Source organism: Lissotriton vulgaris, chromosome 9, assembly GCF_964263255.1.
Source record: "Lissotriton vulgaris chromosome 9, aLisVul1.2, whole genome shotgun sequence".
NCBI classification, from domain to species: domain Eukaryota; kingdom Metazoa; phylum Chordata; class Amphibia; order Caudata; family Salamandridae; genus Lissotriton; species Lissotriton vulgaris.
In genome coordinates, this window is record NC_141697.1 from 868617007 (window position 1) to 868636739 (window position 19733).

The 19733-nt window shown below is 42.4% G+C and overlaps 1 protein-coding gene across 1 annotated transcript in view; it reads left to right on the forward strand.

Moving 5' to 3' along the window:
- LOC147692392 (cytochrome P450 2G1-like) overlaps positions 1-19733 on the forward strand; it is a 647292-nt gene that overhangs the window by 506353 nt on the left and 121206 nt on the right. Inside the window, exon 7 of the mRNA XM_086938615.1 lies at positions 4120-4307. Within this exon, the coding sequence (XP_086794741.1) occupies positions 4120-4307 (188 nt within the window). The remainder of the gene's footprint in view (positions 1-4119; positions 4308-19733) is intronic.

Consider the following 19733-nt stretch of genomic DNA (forward strand, 5'->3'; position numbering starts at 1 on the left):
CCTGGGGCTTTTTAGCTAAGTTAGCAAATGTCGACAATGGGCCCCTGAGCTCTACAACAACCTCATTAAATTAAATACAGATCAGTTCATGCACAAGACCAAAATATAATATGCCATACTATATAATTAAAAGTACATTAAAAATCTACCCCATACCAATAAAAACAAGATATTTAAACAATCACATTTTGTGCCCCCCTATGGCAAGGCTAGAAAAAACAAAAACACCTATAAAATGTGGCAGAAGGCACTGACTAGTCAAAGGTGCAGTATTCTCAAATCACCCCAAATCAGGGATGTGCCCTATAGTTCAGTTCCAGTTCACCTTGGGATGATTATTTACTCAATATCTTATGTTCACTATTCAGACCTCTGTCTATGATTTAGTCTCTGATTATCGCATAGTTTTCAAGCTCTGTGGTTGCCTTATTTTTGTAGCTGCAGTCCAGGGTGGTGAGTGCGGGAGCAGGACAGGTGCAGCTGTTTTGCTCCCGTGCTTATACCCTTGAGCTGTCAGGGTCGCATTTACAACCTCATTTAGAACTGAGCGACTTATAGTTCTCAGCATCGCAGTTCCTGCAGCAGTTCTTGTTTTCTGCAGTTATGACCTGCCTAAGCCAAATGTAGATGGAAAAGTAGTATGACAAGTGTTGCCTCTGGACTGAAAAAACTCCCACCTCTGCTTTGAAGAAAAAGTAGGACTTGGGCCGGACTTGGAACTGAAACCGGCCATGGCAAACTGCTCAGCCGGTCCCCCTGGTGGGAGGATGGGTGTTCGGCCGAGGGGTTTGCTAGGATCTGTTTCGGCCGATTTTGTTACAGGGGGCCAATATTGTCAGCCCCTGGTAACAAAAACGGCCTCTCAGGGCTTTAAACCGGCCCCCACCCTGATTTCCCACCGGGGAAACGCAAGGTGCCCACTACGGCCAGTCTGTCACTGGTAGGACTCCAACGTCAGTTTCAGCAACACCAGTCCCTCAGTCAACATGGACTGCCGTTCTCACTTGATGCTTGATATCTACAGACGTCTTCATTTAGTTTCCAACCAGAACTATTCAGATTAACAGGGTATGAATTTTCACATACTGGTCACTCCTGGATTCATGCCCTCGCAGTCATGCTTTCTCTGTCTTGTTCCCCACTCCTGGAATGTAATGGGCTTCTTGTCCTGGACAGCCTCTCCTCCTGAAGGGCTGGGTATACTTGTCCCCTCTCTCAGCAGCCATACTGGTATGTAGACTTGTCCATCAGAAAGGGCATGTCCCTATACCACTGGGAGAATAGCTGCCATGTAGACACCAGTCCTGGTGCCACAGCCCTCCTTCAGGTTCTTTTTCAAAGCACTGCCTTCCTTAGCCGTAAAGAACTTTAAACAGCTTATTTTGTCATGAAGAACTTGGAACTGAAACAACATGGTTAGTTTGTATCCCACTTTTATACTCTAGACAAGATATGGAACCAGTGTGTAAGGTTTCAGACCTAAATTGGGGTTGTTTTCTGTCAAGTCTCATTTTATGGCTTTTCTTCAGACTCCGCCTTTGTGCTTGGTGATGGCTCTCATAGCGAAATAGCAATAAGGGCACAAACAAGTGTGAGATCCCTGCACCTGGCTGTCATGAGCCTCCTTGAGTAGTAAAAAGACAAAAGGAGAGTCCTACCTAGACCTTTTTATACCCTGAATATTCGAAACTAGGAGTAACGCCTCTCACCTCTGGTATCTACCTAGGGGCAGTGCTCAGGAAGAACTAATCTGTAGCCTTTTGCTCAAATGTCCTCACTGTATTTATAAGGGGATGCTTGTCTCCATCCCCACCACTTGAGCATCTGGATCTCCACCCTCCAGCAACTACAATGCAGTAATACACTTCTAGCCTTTGGGAAAGCTCTTTCCACCCTTCACTTGTGCTATGCTAAAACAGGAGCCTTCTCTAATGGATACCACTGGTCGCAGTACTCAGATTTGTCCCCTGAATTGAGTCCTACTACCATACATATGCTACATACTAGCTGCAAATACACACACTCAACACACTGAAGGAAGGTCAGCGCAGTGGCCTGAGGTTCATATTAGAGTGAACATTTACATGAGGGGTCAGTAAACCACCTTCTCCATGACACTGAGAAGAATGTCGGGTGACAAAAATTATCAAGAAAATGTATGTATGCTTCAACCACCTCTTTGTCATTCACCAAGTACAGGGACCCATCCCGGTCACAGAACAGTTGCTTGGCTTTGCATTACCAAAACAAGCATAGGCCTCTGAGTGCACATACTAGATTCTTGTAATGCAGGCCCCAATAAAAAGTCTGTATACTAGTTTCTTGAGCAGTCGGGCTCTCAGGTCAGGGGTACGCAACTGTTCACCAGGCAAGGGGGCATTCCTGTTTTGACAGTTTGCAATCACATTTACTCAGAATTTGTGTTCATTGCATCCCTTTTATTCTTTTGAATGGTGTCTTATTTGCCCCAGAAAGTTGATTTCACCACGATTCGTATCCAGAAAATGAGTGACAAGAAGGGCATTGGTGAAATGGTATATTTTCCAACTGCTTTGTTGACTGATTCTTGTTTTTATTTTCTATAAGGTTAGTAGTATGTAAATGGGCAAAAAGTATAGGTTACACATTTGAAGTGCGCCCCATACTACTGGATAAACTAAAGCAACCAGCATCAATTGGATTCTTGGGGACGCAAACATGTCATCACTCTGCTCTCCCTTTGAATGCAAACACGATGGGCTTCATGCTAATTAACTTGCCCTCAATATGATCAAATGTTATTACCTTAACAATTTTGTTGATTATTTGACTTAAAGTAGTATCAGGAAGAATTCTATCTGTATTTTTTAGGAGAGCAATCAGTAAGTCCTCTTGGGGATAATATTAACCAATTTTAATGGAATGCTCACTAATGATAGGGATATCTCCTTGCCAGACTCTACTTTTAGCAGAATTTCTGCTTGAGTAAAGTAATCCCTTTTCCATTCGCAATTTCTCTGAATATGGAAGAAATGACCAAAAGGCAATCCATCTCTGACTTGGACCCAGCTGATTACGCTTGCTATAGTGCACAGTTTTCTATATTCCACACCAACCATATAAGATTTCCTGCCTTGAGAAAGCCCTGGCTTGCTGGCCATTGGGCGAAACATGTGTCGGCTGTTTCTGCACATGTCGTCAAATAAAGAAGAAAAGACCACAATAAACAAGTATTCAATTTCTCAGTGTATATAATTACTAGTACTGATTTGGGTATTCAAGTTCCCCTGTAATCCATATTTAAGAAGCACATAACAAATCGCACAGCTCATTATCTCTGAGAACACTTGGATGATTAGAGCTGTATTTCAAGAGTGTGTTACACTCCGTGTGGTTTCTATACAAAGTGGTAGATTGTCCCACAGGTTGACTAATAGAGGCCAAAAAACAAGTTTTCCCTACCATAGAACTAACTACTTTTATCCATACTATTTCTAGCCTAGTACTCTCCTGTTTTGTAATAGCTCGTTCCGGACTAGCATTTAGCATTAGCATTTCAAGTAAAAGGCATAACATTACCTGTGGATGTCACCAGTACAACATACAAGTTGGAATACCAGAAATTAACTGGAGAAGCTTGTCAGATATGAGAAAATTATAATTATTGTCGAAGTAAGCATTGTCTAAAACTTTTTATTTATTAATTTAGGAATGCAAGAGGGGCTACAAAGAGTCCTGTTGAATGTGGGCCCGTATTTTTTACAACAGTAGTTTTTGCTTTTGAAAAAATGTACGGTGATAAAAAAAGGAAAGCTGTATGTTAGAATTGATAAAAGGTAGAAACTCGTACTAGGTGTTTTTCAAGCAAAATGTACATCCATGACTAAACAGTATTATTTGAAACGAAGATCCAGATGTAAGAGCCCTATTGCTACATTTTTAAGTATGATCTCATTAGAAGATACTTGGTTTTGAATTTGATTTTAAATATTTCTACAACTTTGTCAGTGAGTATTTGTGACCCAAAAGTTAGTACACAACTTTTGGTGTACAAAGCTGAAGACGAGATGAAATGAAATATACCCATAGCGTGTTGCAGCACTAAAAGAAAGCGGCGTATTGAATGTATCCTCTTTTCAGAAAAAATGCATGAGGAGATTGACCGTGTAATTGGGCGAGACCGGATCCCTGCAATAGCAGACAGAGGAAAGATGCCATACACAGATGCTGTGATTCATGAGATCCAGCGTTTCGCTGATATAGTCCCTGGAGGGCTCCCACACTGTACAACTAAAGATGTCTGGTTCCAAGGATACTTCATTCCTAAGGTATGACTTTTGCTGTATGTATATTTTTCATTATTAATGGTACTAAGTGATAAATCTTACCCTTTAACTATGCGAATTGTAAGCAGCCCTATCAAAAAACAACCTTTAATCCAATTTTATAGTTAAATATTTTTGCATAAAAGTAGTCATGTAAATTATAACTTACTAAGCAACGTAACAACTTTTTTAAAATATTGAACGCCAACCTCTGGGGGTCGTGTGAATAGGTAGCATGGAGAGGTCTTGTTTATTATTGGAATTCACCAGACTAATTGCTTCACCAACTAAAAACAGCCATGCATCGCCACCCACAGAACAGAGAAAGAGCTATCAATCTGTCAATCCTTTTCGGGTCTGGTCTGGGTGTGGTTTCCAGTGTTTAGTCAAATTAAGCTTCAGGCTCCACTCCTGGTGATGCCCTTCTGTCAATTCCTTTAAGTTTCAGTTTTTCAACCATACTGCCCAAAAGGCCTGCTTTGAAAACTCAAATGTTTTCTTAGTAAATGCTTCAGACCCCCAGGACACTCAGTCAAGAGCATCAAGGGGCGCTGAGAGGCTGGGACTGGGACAGGCGGTGGACCGCCAACTCGATCCCTAGATCCAACTATGAGGTTTTTAACTGCAGTCACTTTAATATACACTATTGGAGCTGGAATTACCATTGCTGCTGGCACCAGACTTGCTCTCCATTGGATCCTCGTTAAAGGATTTAAAGTGTACTCTTTCCAATTACAGGGCCTCAAAAGAGTCCTGTATTGGTATTACCTCCCCGAGTCAGGAGTGGTTAATTTGTGCACCTCCTGCTGTCCGTGGATATGGTAGCTATTTCTAAGGCTCCCACTCCTAAATTGACCCCCAATTCCCCGTTCACCATTGTCACCATGATAGGCACAGAAAGTCCCATCAAAAGTTGATAGGGCAGACATCCAAATGTAACACCGCCGTCACTGGGACGTCCAATAGAGCGTATCTAGAGTCACCAAAGCGGCTGGGTGAGCCCGGTCTTGATCTAATAAATGCTCGCATTCCCTGGAGGTCAGCAATCGTTGGCATGAATTAGCTCTAGAATTACCTCAGTTATCCAAGTAACAGATGGAGTGATCAAATGTAGAATTAACCTGGGAACAGGATTTTGGTAAGGAATGGTCAGTCCCCATCTGGAATAGAATATGGTCTAAAATCGGGAAAACCTCCAGAGCACCTAACACTACTGTGAGAAGTTGGCCTGGTATATGCTGTCCACTAATAAAAGTGGACACCCTGCACCAGTCCAAACAAACCTTATGGTGATTTAAGAGGTCAAAGATAACCTTAGAATGCTATCCGAGTGGTAGCTGTAGAGAGCAGCCCTCAGGCTTAGTCTTGAAGGAATGTAAAGCAGCTTGTTTTACCAGAATGCAACCTTATAGTATTGGTTAATCGAAAGGAGAACCACACAATAGCTATAAAAAGTATGTATTTTTTTAATATAACACTCTCTAGAATGTAAAAGTGTCTTCTACATAAAGATAACCACAAAGCACACAATACTGTAGCACAGAAACAATAGCAAGCAGCACTATAACACAGTGGGCTCCAGGGGTAGATCAAATCAAATACTAAATTAGTGGTATAAGAAACACGGCTTGAGTCTAGACAATGTATAGAGGGTGTAGAATTGCTGGGACCCCAAGGAACCACCCAAGGTGAGTAAGTAGGATCTCATGGAGGACGGGTGCAGTGTGGGAACATGACGGCGTGCTATGTACAATTCAATGGGGAAGTTGCAGTTGAAGTTTTAAAGTGTAAGGACCCTTTTCAGTGGACTTTGACGAAACCCCATGGAACTTAGGAGGTTGGAGAGCCAGCCCACCGAGAAAACCTTAGTATCAGAGTTACCTATCCCAGGGAAGCTGGGTGCATAGGTCTGAAGTGGCATCGGAAACCGCTGTCGAACGAAATGGAAGACTTTGAAGAAGAGCCGCTGCTGGAAAGGGAGAAAAGTGTCAGTTGGAATCCAAACATGGATTCTTGTTGCAGGGTATCTAAGATCAGAGTCTCAGTAGAAGAATGCCCCTGATGTCGGGTTCTTTAGGTGCGTTGAGGTGGTTCTTGACTCTGCAGCCCCAGGGACCAGGAGATGTCGAGGATGACCAAGAGACAGATAGGAGCTGTGGCACGAAGGATGTCGAGTGCTGAAGGGTTGTTGTCCGGCCTGAGCATCAACAAGCCTTGGCAACAGCAACCCACGCAGAAGGTCAAGGAAGGTTACAGTTTGGACCAGCATGGTCCAGGAGACTCGCCAAACACAGCGGAGTTGGGAAAAGCCTGGAGCAACCAGAAAAGCCCAAGAAAAGCAGTGTTGGCCATCAAGGTGACCAACAAGCCAGAGGCACAGGGGTTGCGAGGGGACCTAGAGCAGTTTCACAAAACAACAGCCAACGGAGCACTCAGTGCAAGAAGGCCAGAGTTCTTTGGAGGAATTGGTGCCAGAGGTTGGGGTTACTCGGATCCTAGTGCACTTGTTCTGGAAACGCCAACAAGCATATGCACTTGCAAATGAACGCGGTGCCCAGGGGTACGTGTATTGCAGGCTCACAAGGTATTCTGACCTCAAACTCGATGAGAGGGCAGCTCGGACCTTGAGGGACTTGGAAACCCACCTCCTCTGTTGCTGGACCCTTCGAAGTTCTTAGGAGCTCAGGAGCAGCAGACTGGTCAGTTGAGATGTGGTGCCTGCGGTTGCAGGGGAGTGACTCCTTCATTCCAAGGGAGATATCTTCGGTTGTCCTTGATGCTCCACAGGTCCTGCACAGAGCCTGTATGGTGCACGGGCACAGACGATACTTTTGACTGTGAGGGAGATGAAGTCGGGCCCAAACGAACTTCAGAGCATCCAGATGGTTGAAGTTCAGTGGTTTCTTGATCAGAGTCTTGTCCACATCAAATCTGGCGTCCTACAGTCAGGTAAGCCCTTAAGTACCCACAGGAGCGGGTTGGACAGATTATGGGGACCCGCCGAGGGGAGGGTTTGGACAGTGGGGAGGTTAGTCGCAAGTCCTTTGTCCAGTTTCGCACCAGAGCAGGAGTCAACGGCTCCCAGGACTGGTTCGAACTGGACTATGCACAGGGACACCAAATGTTCCCCTCATGCAGACTTTCTGTCACTGGCAAGCGCACTTACCCAGTCCTAATACACTACAGGCCAGATGTAGGACGGCCATAATAGCGCCTTGCAAATTGCGAGGCTCTATTTAGAATGTACAACATTGTGTAACACACTGTTAACAATTCCCAATGGGGTCACAAATAGAGAGGCTCATGAATATTAATGAGCCTCTTGCAATTTACGACCCCATTGGGAATGGCAGTCCCTCCCAAGTACGGTGGCCTGCTGGCCTCTGCAGAACACAGTTAAACGGGATGCATTTAAAAAAGAAAAAAATTAAATGTTTTCTTTTCATTTTTTAAGGGCAGTCAGTGGTCCCTGGGACCACTGCCTGCCCTTAAAAAATATTTGCCCCTGTGCTTGCAAAGGGGAAGGGGTCCCCTGGGCACCTACAAAATAGACAACACACTTCCCTACTCAGAATTCCAGTCATCAAAGCATTCGGAAAGGTCTCGAAAGAGTCATTCCTGCTTGGGTGCCACCAGCTCCCACACAGAGTCTCAATATTGTTTGAACAAGAATAACGGGCCCTCCATTGAGTCCCTCCACTCCTTCCCTCTCTAGTTCTTATTGTGTAAGGTAAAATTCCTGGTCACTATCACTTTGCTTAGACATGTCAGTGGACTTCAAGCACTAACTTTAGAGGAACCTTTCTTCCAAATACATAGGGATAGGGCTGTATTTCGCACCAACCCCAAATTTCTTCCAAAGGTGGTCTCACATTTCCACCCATATCAATCTATTGAACTTCTTTTTTCCCCAACCTGACTCCCTTGCAGGAAGGGCTTTGCACACATGAGACGTTAAAGGAGCTCTCATGTATTACATGAGAAAAGCAACTTGCACACACTCGAGCCCAGCACCAGCTGGCATGATTATGCTAAGCATGTAAATCTACAGCACTACATGCGTCGAACAGATGCTTACTGGGTAAGTAACATTTTCTTTTGACCTCAGACTCGATCGGGGTCCAATCCATTCCCAAATCATCAGAAGGGGTTCTTGGAGAAAATGTTGGGGGTGCTCTTAAATTTCCTTGCTGGAAATCGTGATGCAGATGAGGGGAAGAACAGTTTCACCAACATCTTGCTCAGCAGGAATCTCAACCTTCTATTCTGCCCATACATCGGGATGATCTTATGCTGGCTATGAGTCAAGTTTTTTTACTTTCCTGCAACAATTCAGTTAGCTGCTGAGACAATTCCATTTCTGATTTGCTGCTCTCCATTACTGCAGTTACTTCACTACTGAGAGACATGGAATTAGGTTTTGAAGTTGCTGTTGATGCAGGAGAGATCCTCCTTCCGGCCTCTTCCTGCCCAGAGAAGGGTGCAGCAGGTACATCATGTTTCCTGAAAAAGGATGAGGGCTTTTTACCAAAGGTGGCGCATTCTTCTCACTGGCCACTTTCTTGGAAGGGACCTCCTTTTTTAAGCCATCCTCTTAGCACTAGTCAAACTTAGCACAAGCAGAAGCACTTAACAGTGGAGAACTCAAGTGTCACTATTGTAGGAAGCTGGCTATGAATGTTGTAGTGCGAAAATAAGGGCACACCATGCAAAAAGTACAAACAACCCTTATTGGTTTGCAGGGTTTTAATTTATAATCTCAAGTGCTCTATTTTTTGTAGTATGGTCGAGCAGCATAGGCTTATCTGAGGATAGTATTAAGCTTTTATTGTGCAGAGAGTCAATTAATGAGAGACACTCAAATAGTTTTTTGTTTTAGAACAATAACACAGATTCTGATATAATTTTAGTCATCAATATCCTCAATATCAGGCAAGTACTTTTGGAGAAATTAGTTTTTACAGTAATAGAAAATATTTGAATAACGGTTTTGCGGTATGAGAGTTGAACGTGGAAATGTTATACTTTAGGAGAAACACACAGTGCATAGAGACACTTATGACGTAACTGAGGAGGTGGAGCCTGTTCGCATTCGTGCTGTGCCGCATATCGCTGCAGCCCGCCGCTGAGAACAGCCGAAAAGTGCCCGAAAAACTGCCCGAAACAGCCCACCGAGAAAGAGGGCTGAAGGCCAGGAAAACATTCTAGGCCAATAAAACATTCAAAAGCGAGGCAAACGTGAAGCAAGTGAAAAGTACAGTTTGACGGCATCGTGGCGCCGCATAGATCTGCAGAGTGGCATTGAAGTGGCATCGAAGGAGATTTGCTCGACAGAACGGCTGGGCAGAAGCTGAGCGGTGAGGTGGAGAGGTAGAGGGGGGTTGACGGGCTTGGGCGGGCACATTGCATAGGAGTAACCGCGGAAGCCCTGTAGCTGGTCCTGCAGAGCTTGCCGCCCCACCGCCCCCGCGGCTCAGCCCCAGTTTTTGGCCCGGTTTTAAGCCTGTTTTAAGCCACCAAGCCTCAAAGCTGCTCATGCTCAGCAATTTAGATCCTGCCAGAACTCAGGATCCTATCTAACCCTGCCATAACTCCACCATAACTTCACCAAGATTTGATCAAACTTTGCTATTGCCAAAAATTATAATTGCAATCCAATCCGCCCTCAGAGAAAAGACTTGTTGGGGGTGTGCCGGAGATAGAGGGAGCCTGTAGTGTCTGGCTGTAGTGTCTCATGACTATTGGAGACGAGTGCGCTGACTATTGGAGACAAGTGCGGCTCTCTTCCCGTGCCTTCCTATGCCTCTAGAACCTTGCGGTGGCAGTCTGTAATACAACCTCCTGCGCGAGCCCGTGAGACTGCGAGCGAAGCTGTGCATTGGAGAGTGCATGAGCGGCGCACTGGTGCATTGAAGCTATACCTCTCTGGCTGTGCTGGCCGGCTTGGCTAAGGGTATTTTTCTAATATAAGAACTAAGATATGACCGCAAAAAATTGCGCCCTGGCAGATTGGTGAGAGCATGCAAAAAAACTAGAGCTAATCTTCTAAGGAAAAACTCACTGCAAATAAACATTCTGAAGAGTTTCAATACCATCCCTTCCTTCTTTCCAAAAAAAGAAATAAGCTTAAAACCATTAGTGATGCTGGAGTCTACCGAAAAAGATCATGTAGATTATGTAGAGACTAAAGCCCTGGAAAATCATTGCCAGTAATACCCTCCAAACAATCGCCCAAACTTGGGGGATCATCGTCTATAGATCGCCAACACTCTAGGGTGGCTGACTCTTTGCTGGCAAATTTAACCATCCACTCCCTTGTAAATGCAGTCTCCGAACCCGAAGGGGTATCTCAACTAGTGCCAAAAGTGAGAGAACATATAATGGAAGATTTTATGCTCCCCGAAATTAATCTAAGATCAGTCTCCTAAAACGTCTCACGTCCATAATATAGAATTGTCTAGAATTCTTATTCCTGCTACTTCTCCTTTCTCCAAGGATTGTCCTGTTAAAATGCAATTGAACTATCCCCGAATTTTCTTCCCTTAATTAATAATCCAGATTCAAAAATACTGATGTCTGAATCTTTACTTTGCCTGGAAAGAGTGCTGTCTTCTATCTTAGCCTTAATGGAGAAATCAGTAAGTAACTCCGACTCTATTCTGGACTCAGTTTTGGCCCTGACAAAGTTTATAGCCTCTGAACAAAAAGTATTGCCTTGTAAAACTTACCTACCTCCTTCCTGTATTCTCAATCTAGGGAAGGAGTCATCCCCTCCCCTACTTTTGGAGGATAACTCTGACAGGCTAAATCCTACTCAAACAGACTCTCCTCCATATGCTAAAGGGCGGGACTTTGGCATTCAGCTGGTAAGCCTTTCTTTAGTAGGAAAAATAAAACCAAATTGAAAGAAAATTAAGATAGATATATTTGACAAATTAAACTCCTCTACTCTAAAGCAGCTCTTTGTTTCCGAGTCGTTAGCTACAGTGGCTGTTCCTACATCCCGCCCGCAAGCTAAGATGGAAAATATAAATACTAGTACAATTCAAAAGGTTTTCCCTATCTTTTTAAAAACAGGTGTAAAATCTCCTAAACCGCCTATAGAGGAAGGATTAAAAGTTGGTTGCTCTCCCATTTAGAAAAAGCTTATGAAGAACAAAAGTAACACATTTTGTAAGAAAAAGAAGGAAAAAAGGGAAAAACGCAGAAGGATTAATAAAAAGGACAAAATGGTTACATTTCAATCCTAATCCTATCCATAATATATCATCAAACCTGGAATCAAACGCTTTGAAGAAGGTAGATGGACAAACAAAGTTCAATTTATCGGGTCCTTGTACTTCTCTTTTGAACTCTAGTGCACCACTTAAATCTACCCAAGATGCATTGGTATTAGACATTAGCTCAGAGTATTTTGAACCCTAATGCTTCTTTATTTGCTTCTTCTTTGGGTAATAATGTTATTTATAATCCCTATGAAAATACTTCAGAGGTTACCAGCCTAGTCAATAATTCACATCTTGCCCCTTATATCCTGGATTTTTCGTTTATTTTTTACCACAAACCACTAATGAATAGGTTCTTTCTGTTGGGTTGCTTTGCTGAAATACCAGGCCTTCATATGATTGAAAGCAATGCCATCGCTCTGGTTGAGGTTCAAAAATATAATAGTCTTAGGGGTGCAAGAGTAACATTTGATTCCAAAGATATCTCCCACCTGATAATGGCACACATTGATAAACTACGTTGCTGTGATGTTTTAATGACAGAAGAGGAGCTAGCATTAAAAAAAGCGTTCCAAAATAAGCTGTCTAACATTGATCTAGAAACCACTACAAGGGCAAACCCTTCTCGGAGAGAGAGAGTAAGTTGAAGGTCTTCCTTGGTAAAGAAGGTAGGAGGGTTTTGCTTCTCACAGAGAAAAATATCTAGCATGTGCTTTCTGCGAGATTAGGAAGTTCATGAAATGGAGTTGGGTTGCAGGCACTCTTAATACAAACAAACCCTTAGGTCTAAAATGTGGGAACTCTTCCTAGCAAGGTTATCAATGTGATATCTGTCAACGCAGTTGGCTTAAGCACTAATATAAACAAACTCAAATTTTTGAAAGAGCAGAACACCGATATAATATGTCTACAAGAGACTTGGATCCCAAATAACTGGTCCACTGAAGGTTATATAGTGCTGAGTCTGCCTTCCTTTCCTGTGAATAGAGTCCACGCTAAAGGAGGTATTGCTATTATGTTAAGTACAAACCTTAGTTGGTCATATAAAGACATGTTTTATGCCTCTAACCTAATTCAGGCAATTAAGCTAGATCACAAGGATGTACAAGATCAGTTGGATTCCCTGTTGATCGTAAATGCATATTTACCTCCCAACGCATCTTACTCTTATCTATTAAAATATTTATTTGTTTTTATCTCCTCTACTCTAGAAAGTGGAGACTGCAAGTTCCTAATATTAGTTGGAGATTTGACTCCAAAGTCTCATCTCATAGTATAAGGGTATTCTCTAATACCAAAAACAATTAGGCCCTAAATATCCCCAATGCCCAATTTTTGAATAAAAGCAGGACAGACAAAAGAGGAGTCTCATTACTCGAAGGTTTGAGAAGTTTAGATCTCATAATTGCTAATGGGAGGTTAGACAAGGATATTCCAGCAAATTATACTCATAAGGCGCCAACTGTGAGATCAATTATAGATTACTTGATTGTTTCTGCAGATTTCTTTTGTAAACTCACAAACATGGAAGTCCTGGAAAAAGATTTTAATGACCATATGTTGATCTGCTCCAAATTTGAATTCACTTGTGTCAAGGTAGGCCCCTGGAACTTCAAAGGCAGCACAGTAGGGTTCAATGCAACAAATGGTAGAATTCACTGGAATACTCAAGAGACTGCTAAATTAAGAGCATACTTAAAGGTTCAGATAAGAGATCAACAGCTTTTAATAACTGTCGTGAGTGATTCTACCCAAAGCCTTTTCCCATAATATAGGTTCTCTGGCTAAATCCTGTAAATTATCACATGCTCCAACTAAACAGAGATCACATTTCAAATCAATGCTTATTCGAAATAGGGAAATAAATAAATTAGTGAGGGCCCAGTTCCTGAATTTTTCAACTGAATGAAGTAATTTAATAAAACTATTAAAGAGGAAAAGACGGAGGAAAAAAACTCGCCTAAGACAAATAAAGAAAGATGGTGTATGGGTGCAGCTAAAAGAGGCAGCCTCAAAAAATAATTCCAAAAGGTATTGGGAATTAATCGCCGACAGCTGTGGCACAAGAGTTAAATCTCTCCCTATTCCCATTAAAGAAGTGGAGTGGAAATTTCATCTGTTAGATCTCTGTTCTGCAAATTGTAATTCCATCAATTCAATCATTGTGGCACTTGATCAGTTTAAAGCCCCTGCATCCAGCTATGTACATTCTATTAATGAAGTGGCTGGATCTATTAAAAAAATTAGATCCTCAGGAGCAGTGGGTCTTGATGAAATTCCCAAGACAGTAATCAAAAAGGAGCCACTTCAGTGGGCCACTTATCTAGCTCCACTATTTAATTTTTGTTACTCACAGGAGAAGACACCACCATCCTGGTCTCGAAGTATTCTAATCCCTTTATACAAAAAGGGCGCTAGAACACATCCAGGTAATTACTGCCAAATAGCTTTATTGGATGCGGCGGGCAAAATATTTGCACATAGTATCCTCGATATTCTCATGGAATGGGTGACTGAGAAGAAGGTCCTCCCCATAGAACAAGCAGGTTTTAGAAACAATCATTCCACCCTAGATAATATCTCCATGTTTAAACTAATTGAGGAGAAATATACAATTTCTCGTAGTTCAAACGTATGCATGGCTTTCATAGATTTTTCAACGGCATTCGATAATGTAGATCGACCATTACTAAGAAGAAAATTGCAAAAATGGGTCTGCCTTCTCCTCTGCTATCCGTAATTATCATACTACATACGCAAACTTGGTGCCAGATATTAATGGGTAGAAATCAAGGTTTATCAGATGTAATCCCTACAGAAAATGGCTTGAAACAAGGTTGCGTGTTAGCACTGCTGCTATTTTCTTTATATATAGCAGATTTACCCGATTACTTTGCTCAAGCAGAGGGAGATGCACCAAATATAAGTAGCAGGCCTTTTGCATGTCTTTTATATGTAGATAATATAGTAGTAATGGACCTAACCCCTATTGGACTGGATAGAAAGTTGATATCTCTACAGAACTATACAGTGGAATATTTCTTGAAGATAAATGTATCTAAAAGTAAAATCTTAATTATGAAATGTAACAAAAGCAGAAAATTATGTAATTTTAAGTGGCAAATTGGTCCTGAAAAGCTGGAGGTGGCAGACTCATACCTTTACTTGGGGAAACTAACAGTGGGTAGTATGAAGAACAAACTTCATATCGAACATAGCTCTTGTAAACCTGCATCCCACGCTAATGGTTTGCGTATTATTGCGTATAGTTATTTAGATAGGATTGAAGGTCAGATATTACGTAAATTATGCAATTTTAACACGCTAGTTCCAACGGCTGCTATTAGACTGGAATTTGGCTTGATAAAGTCCTATATCCAAGGTTTACCCAGGATTTTACCCTGGGGATATCAGTTAAAAAATAGTCAGCCTGATTTATTAAGAGGTTTCATGTGTCAAGAAATCTTCGGCGATAATGATTTGTGATTTCTCATTGGCACAAAAAAAAATTGTGTACAAGAAGAATTAGTGATTGCCCTCCCACCATTAGAACTTAAATCTTTTTTAAAAACCTTGAGTGCCAAAATTAGCTATAATAGAGATATTACATTTTGAAATTCTAAAGAGAGATTAAATCTAATAGCCAGGACAAACTCGCCAAGAATTTTACAAAAATATTTATTCTGGAATTTAGAACATGGAACTCGAGATTGCTCACTTTATGTCATATGAATCTTTTACCTTTAAACGACTTAACAGCAAACTGGTTCCAGAATTTTAAAATGGAAAAACTTGTCATTAATGTAAGCTGAGCATTCAGACCCTGGACCATGTCTTGTTTGGCTGTCCAGCATTGGTCTTGAGTCGTTGTCGCTGGCTTCGGCCGATGCTTCTACAAAATTGTGTTAAAAATGTAGCTTCAGCCCGTGATTTTCTCTTTTGCCCGAAAAATGAAGCAGTGTGTATAAAACGACTTAATTATTTTAAGGAGTTTATGTATATATTTTAAATGTTTTATATATTCTTTTAAATGGGATGTTAACCCCCCCTGTCTGTCACCTTCATACGGAGGATTAATATTTTCTTCATTGTCAGATTGTATTTTGCACATTGTTTTGCTGCTATTTACTGCTATTTGCACAATAGGGATATGTTGTGCTCATCCACTTTTCGTTTTATTGTTAACTTCAAAACTCAATTGAAGTGGGATTTTAGCCATACACTGTTTAGAATTTTCTGCATTTTCTTGTAAAGGGGGGATACGGCCGCAATTTGCGACCCGAGTTTGGGCGCCTGTGGACGAATGGATTGGATAAGCAAATAGCCTTGTTTGGACTGTATCTTAGTACTAGTATCCTTTTCATATGTTTCCGATGTGTTTCTCTCAGCCTTAATTGATTGGAATGCTTTTGTGGTACTATCTGCCTAATTTGATGAATTAATGTTTGTTTCATTTTGTATGAATTTTGCATAACCAATTCTGTAGCTTAATTGTAAATTGGAACTGTCTAAATGTTTGGTCTCTATAAAAATAATTTAAAAAAAAATGAAGTGGGATTTTGGATTGTATTTTGCTCATAAAGTGGCTGCTACTGAAGTGCTTTCTGCACAGGTTGGGTTATGTTCTGTTGTTCCTTTTTCTTGCTGATAATTTCAAATTGAATTTTCTGCCGAAGCTGCATTTTGGACTCTATTTTGTACATGAGCTGGCTGCTACCTATTGCCCTTTACACATTCTAGGATATGCTTTGTTACTCCAATCCTTCTGTTCCTAACCCCAAACGCCATCTCCTGCCGAAGCGGTCATATGCTGCTGCCCAAATGTTATCATTTTTTTTTTTTTCAAGCACTGCGATGATGCATATTATTTTATATTTAAATGAAGCTTCTATTGTTTAATATGGTCCTAAACATACTCTACTTCCTCTGCTAGAGGTCTTTGGGCCTCTGTTTCTGCCTAAGAGCTAAATGGTATTATTGCTGAACATTTTTGTTATTTTGCCTATTAGGGTAATGGACAATATTTGCTAATGTTATACAAGGGAATTCTAGCCCTGGTAAGCAGGCTTTTGTAACTCATGATGGTCTGTGGAATGAGTTTTCGTTATGTTTTAATATTTTATGTAATAATATGTATGGACTTATAATTAGCCCTCATAGGAGTTTCAATTCTTAATCTTTAATAGAATATATCAATATACTTAAGAGCGGTTTTGAAGGATACCTATAGAGACTTGAGGTGTTTAGGGGCCAAAGTCCAAGAAACCACCAGCTGTTCGGGTTTACCTGCCCAAGTGAATCCGGATGTAGAAGTACAGGGCGTGTTGCTAGTCTCAAGGGCTAAGGTACCTGCAAAAGAAAGACGGCAAGTGGGGACTTGGAGACAAGTTCAGCAGAACCCAAAGGAGGGCACGGCTCCTGAGGGTCTCTGAAGCACAAGGACACAGTCGGTTTCTGTAAACCCGGGCTGGGGGGCTCAGGTACAGAGGTGTTTTGGCTGGCGGGTCAGTGTGGTTAGCGGCTGTCACTTGACTTGGGTGACCTGTAGAGGAAGAGAAAACAGGAGAGCAGGGACACTCTCTGTGTTGGCCCCAGTGATCTTGAAATCCCTGGTCGACAGGTCGCTTTGGTGTCAGTGGAGTCCATACTTGACACACAACAAGCCTTTGTTGCAGCAAATGTTCCGGTACCCAAGGTATTGGTGCTGGGCCACTCCTGGATGGGGTGGCGTCTCTAAACTCAGCAGGGATATGGTTCTGACCTCCTAAAGCAGCAAAGACATATTCCTATTGAGATGCTTCTTCAGTGGACCCAATGCTCTGCACGTCAAGGTACGGACAAGTGAGGTACATGCCTGGAGATCCAGGGGGATGGCTCCTCCACCCCAAGGGAGATGATGCTTGGTTGTTTAATCTCTGGACAGTCCTCCACAGGCTTTGGAGTATGCACAGCTTTTTGACAATCTTGGTCAGTACAATTGTCAAGGTACAAGCAGGTAGGCAGGATTTGGTGCCAAGTTCAGTGTAAGTCCTCTGTTCTCATGGTGACTGCTCTCTTCTGTTCTTCCATTCCCAGGTAGACAAATCTGAGTTCCTGGTGTCAGGGAAACAATGCCTAAATACTGAATTTAGGGGCATTAAGGTGAGTGTTTGGTAATAGCCAATGGGCTACTTACCCCTGGGGTGACTACACCCCTATATGATCACTTTTTGTGAAGAGTGGGAATAATCCTAACCCAGAGTTCCCTGTTTCATCAAAAACAAGATGGTGAATCCCTTTCTTTAATATCCACTTCAGGTGGCCCTCCTTAAGGGTGTGCCCTGCCTGTAAGTGTGACACTTCTGACTAGGTAATTTCACCTCCACTTCCGCTTGGTCGAATACGGGAGGCACCGACGGACAGAGCGGGGCCTCATACTCCCGAGCGGTCGCCGGGTGAGGTGAGGCCTTCACCCACACAAAGCTGGGAAGAAGATACTCTTCTTTCTTTCCAGTGGGCATCCAAACGCGATAAACTCCTGGTAGATATGTAACTTTTTTCAAGTACATTTATTGTTATGTGTCACTTTACACTTCACTTTCATTTGCAGTAGCTTTTTCTACATCTTTGGTCCTGAAGAAAGCCGGGGCAGTGCCCCTATGGCTGAAACATGTCGACCGTTCTGCATAGCGCCATCAGGTAGTCTTACTACTAGGCGTGTTTTTAACCTTTGACACACTGACTTTCTTTTAAACGCTTTCAAAGTCTATGTAGTCAATTTTATTTCTCACTTTCACCAGAGCACTGCACCTCCACCAACCTCATTCTAGCACAGACAATATGGCTAAGATCACGGACATTCACTCCCACACCAGCAATACATGGCCGGTTGTGGTATTGAATGATCAGCAATTCCCACATGACGTGAACTCCACCATAAGGGTGGGCTGATGGGTTTTGGTCTAGCTCATGTCTCTGACAGCATTTGCTCATACACGCATCCTATTGTTTCACAGTCTCTTGTTATGGCGACACACCATCTCATAGACCTGGTCTGTTCCTTTGGGTGTTTTTTTTTTTTTTAGGTAATTTCCCCGCCTGCTCTGGTGCCAAATGGGCTTCAGGGCAGGGGTTGGCTTTCTTCAGGACTGGGGAAAGCGAGGGTTGCATATCAAGAGTCAGGGGCTTTGAAGCCACTGACCCTGATATGCGATTTTCACTAGCCATCCTGCTGGCTTTGTTTCTGGCCTCTGAAATTGTGGGTTCCCACCTCCAGGGGGTCACAAACTCTTCTGCTGTGGCAGGCTGGATGATACTAGCAAGCCAGCGCATTGAAGGAGGAGTAGATTTCATGGGACATCTCTAAGGTGCCCTCTGAGTGCATGTAATAATACATCTAGTACTGGCATCACTAGAGATTTATTATGAAGAGGTGTTTAGCTACCAGACAACATTAGTTTCAGTTTAGCCTGCATGTAGCTGGGTAACTCTTAATTACCAGTGCCCAATAAATATACTTAAGATGGCTGCCTGATAACTTGCATTATCTTGCAATGGTACTAGACACCTTAGGGGCATATCAGCTCATGCAGATATGTCCTTACATATCATATGATGAACCCTGCCTTAAGGCTCTAAGGCCTGCTGTGGGGTGACTTACATTTAGTATATGCAGTGTACATTGGCATGGCCCTCAGGGAATGTGCCATTTTGTGTTTTTAGAATGTTTGGCACCACTTCACGCAGCCTGCAATGGTAGTCTGCATGTAGATTTTGTGTGAGTCCCTTAAGGTGGCCTAATACATGCTGTAGCCCTTAGGGACCCTCTTTAGTACCCATGCCCTGGTTACCATGGGTACCATTTACTAGAGACCTGCAGGGGTGCTAAAGAGCTTGCCAATTGGGTTACAATTGAATATTTCCCTTGTTTTAGATAAAGGGCACTGGCACTAGAACCTGGTTAGCAAGGACCCAGTGCAAAGTCAGTCATAAAGCATCAGTACTAGGACAAAAAGTGGAGGTTACCATGTCAAACAGGGGCACTTTACTACACCCCGCTCAAACGAAAGGGAATGAGGTTAACCTTTCCCAAAATAATCTTTATTGTCTAAGTGGAAGTGCCTAGAAAGGCCATCTGCTTTGGCATGGTCAGTCCCAGTTCTGTGTTCCACTGTAAAGTCAATTTCCTATAGGGAGATGGAGCCCCTCAACAGTTATGTTTTTT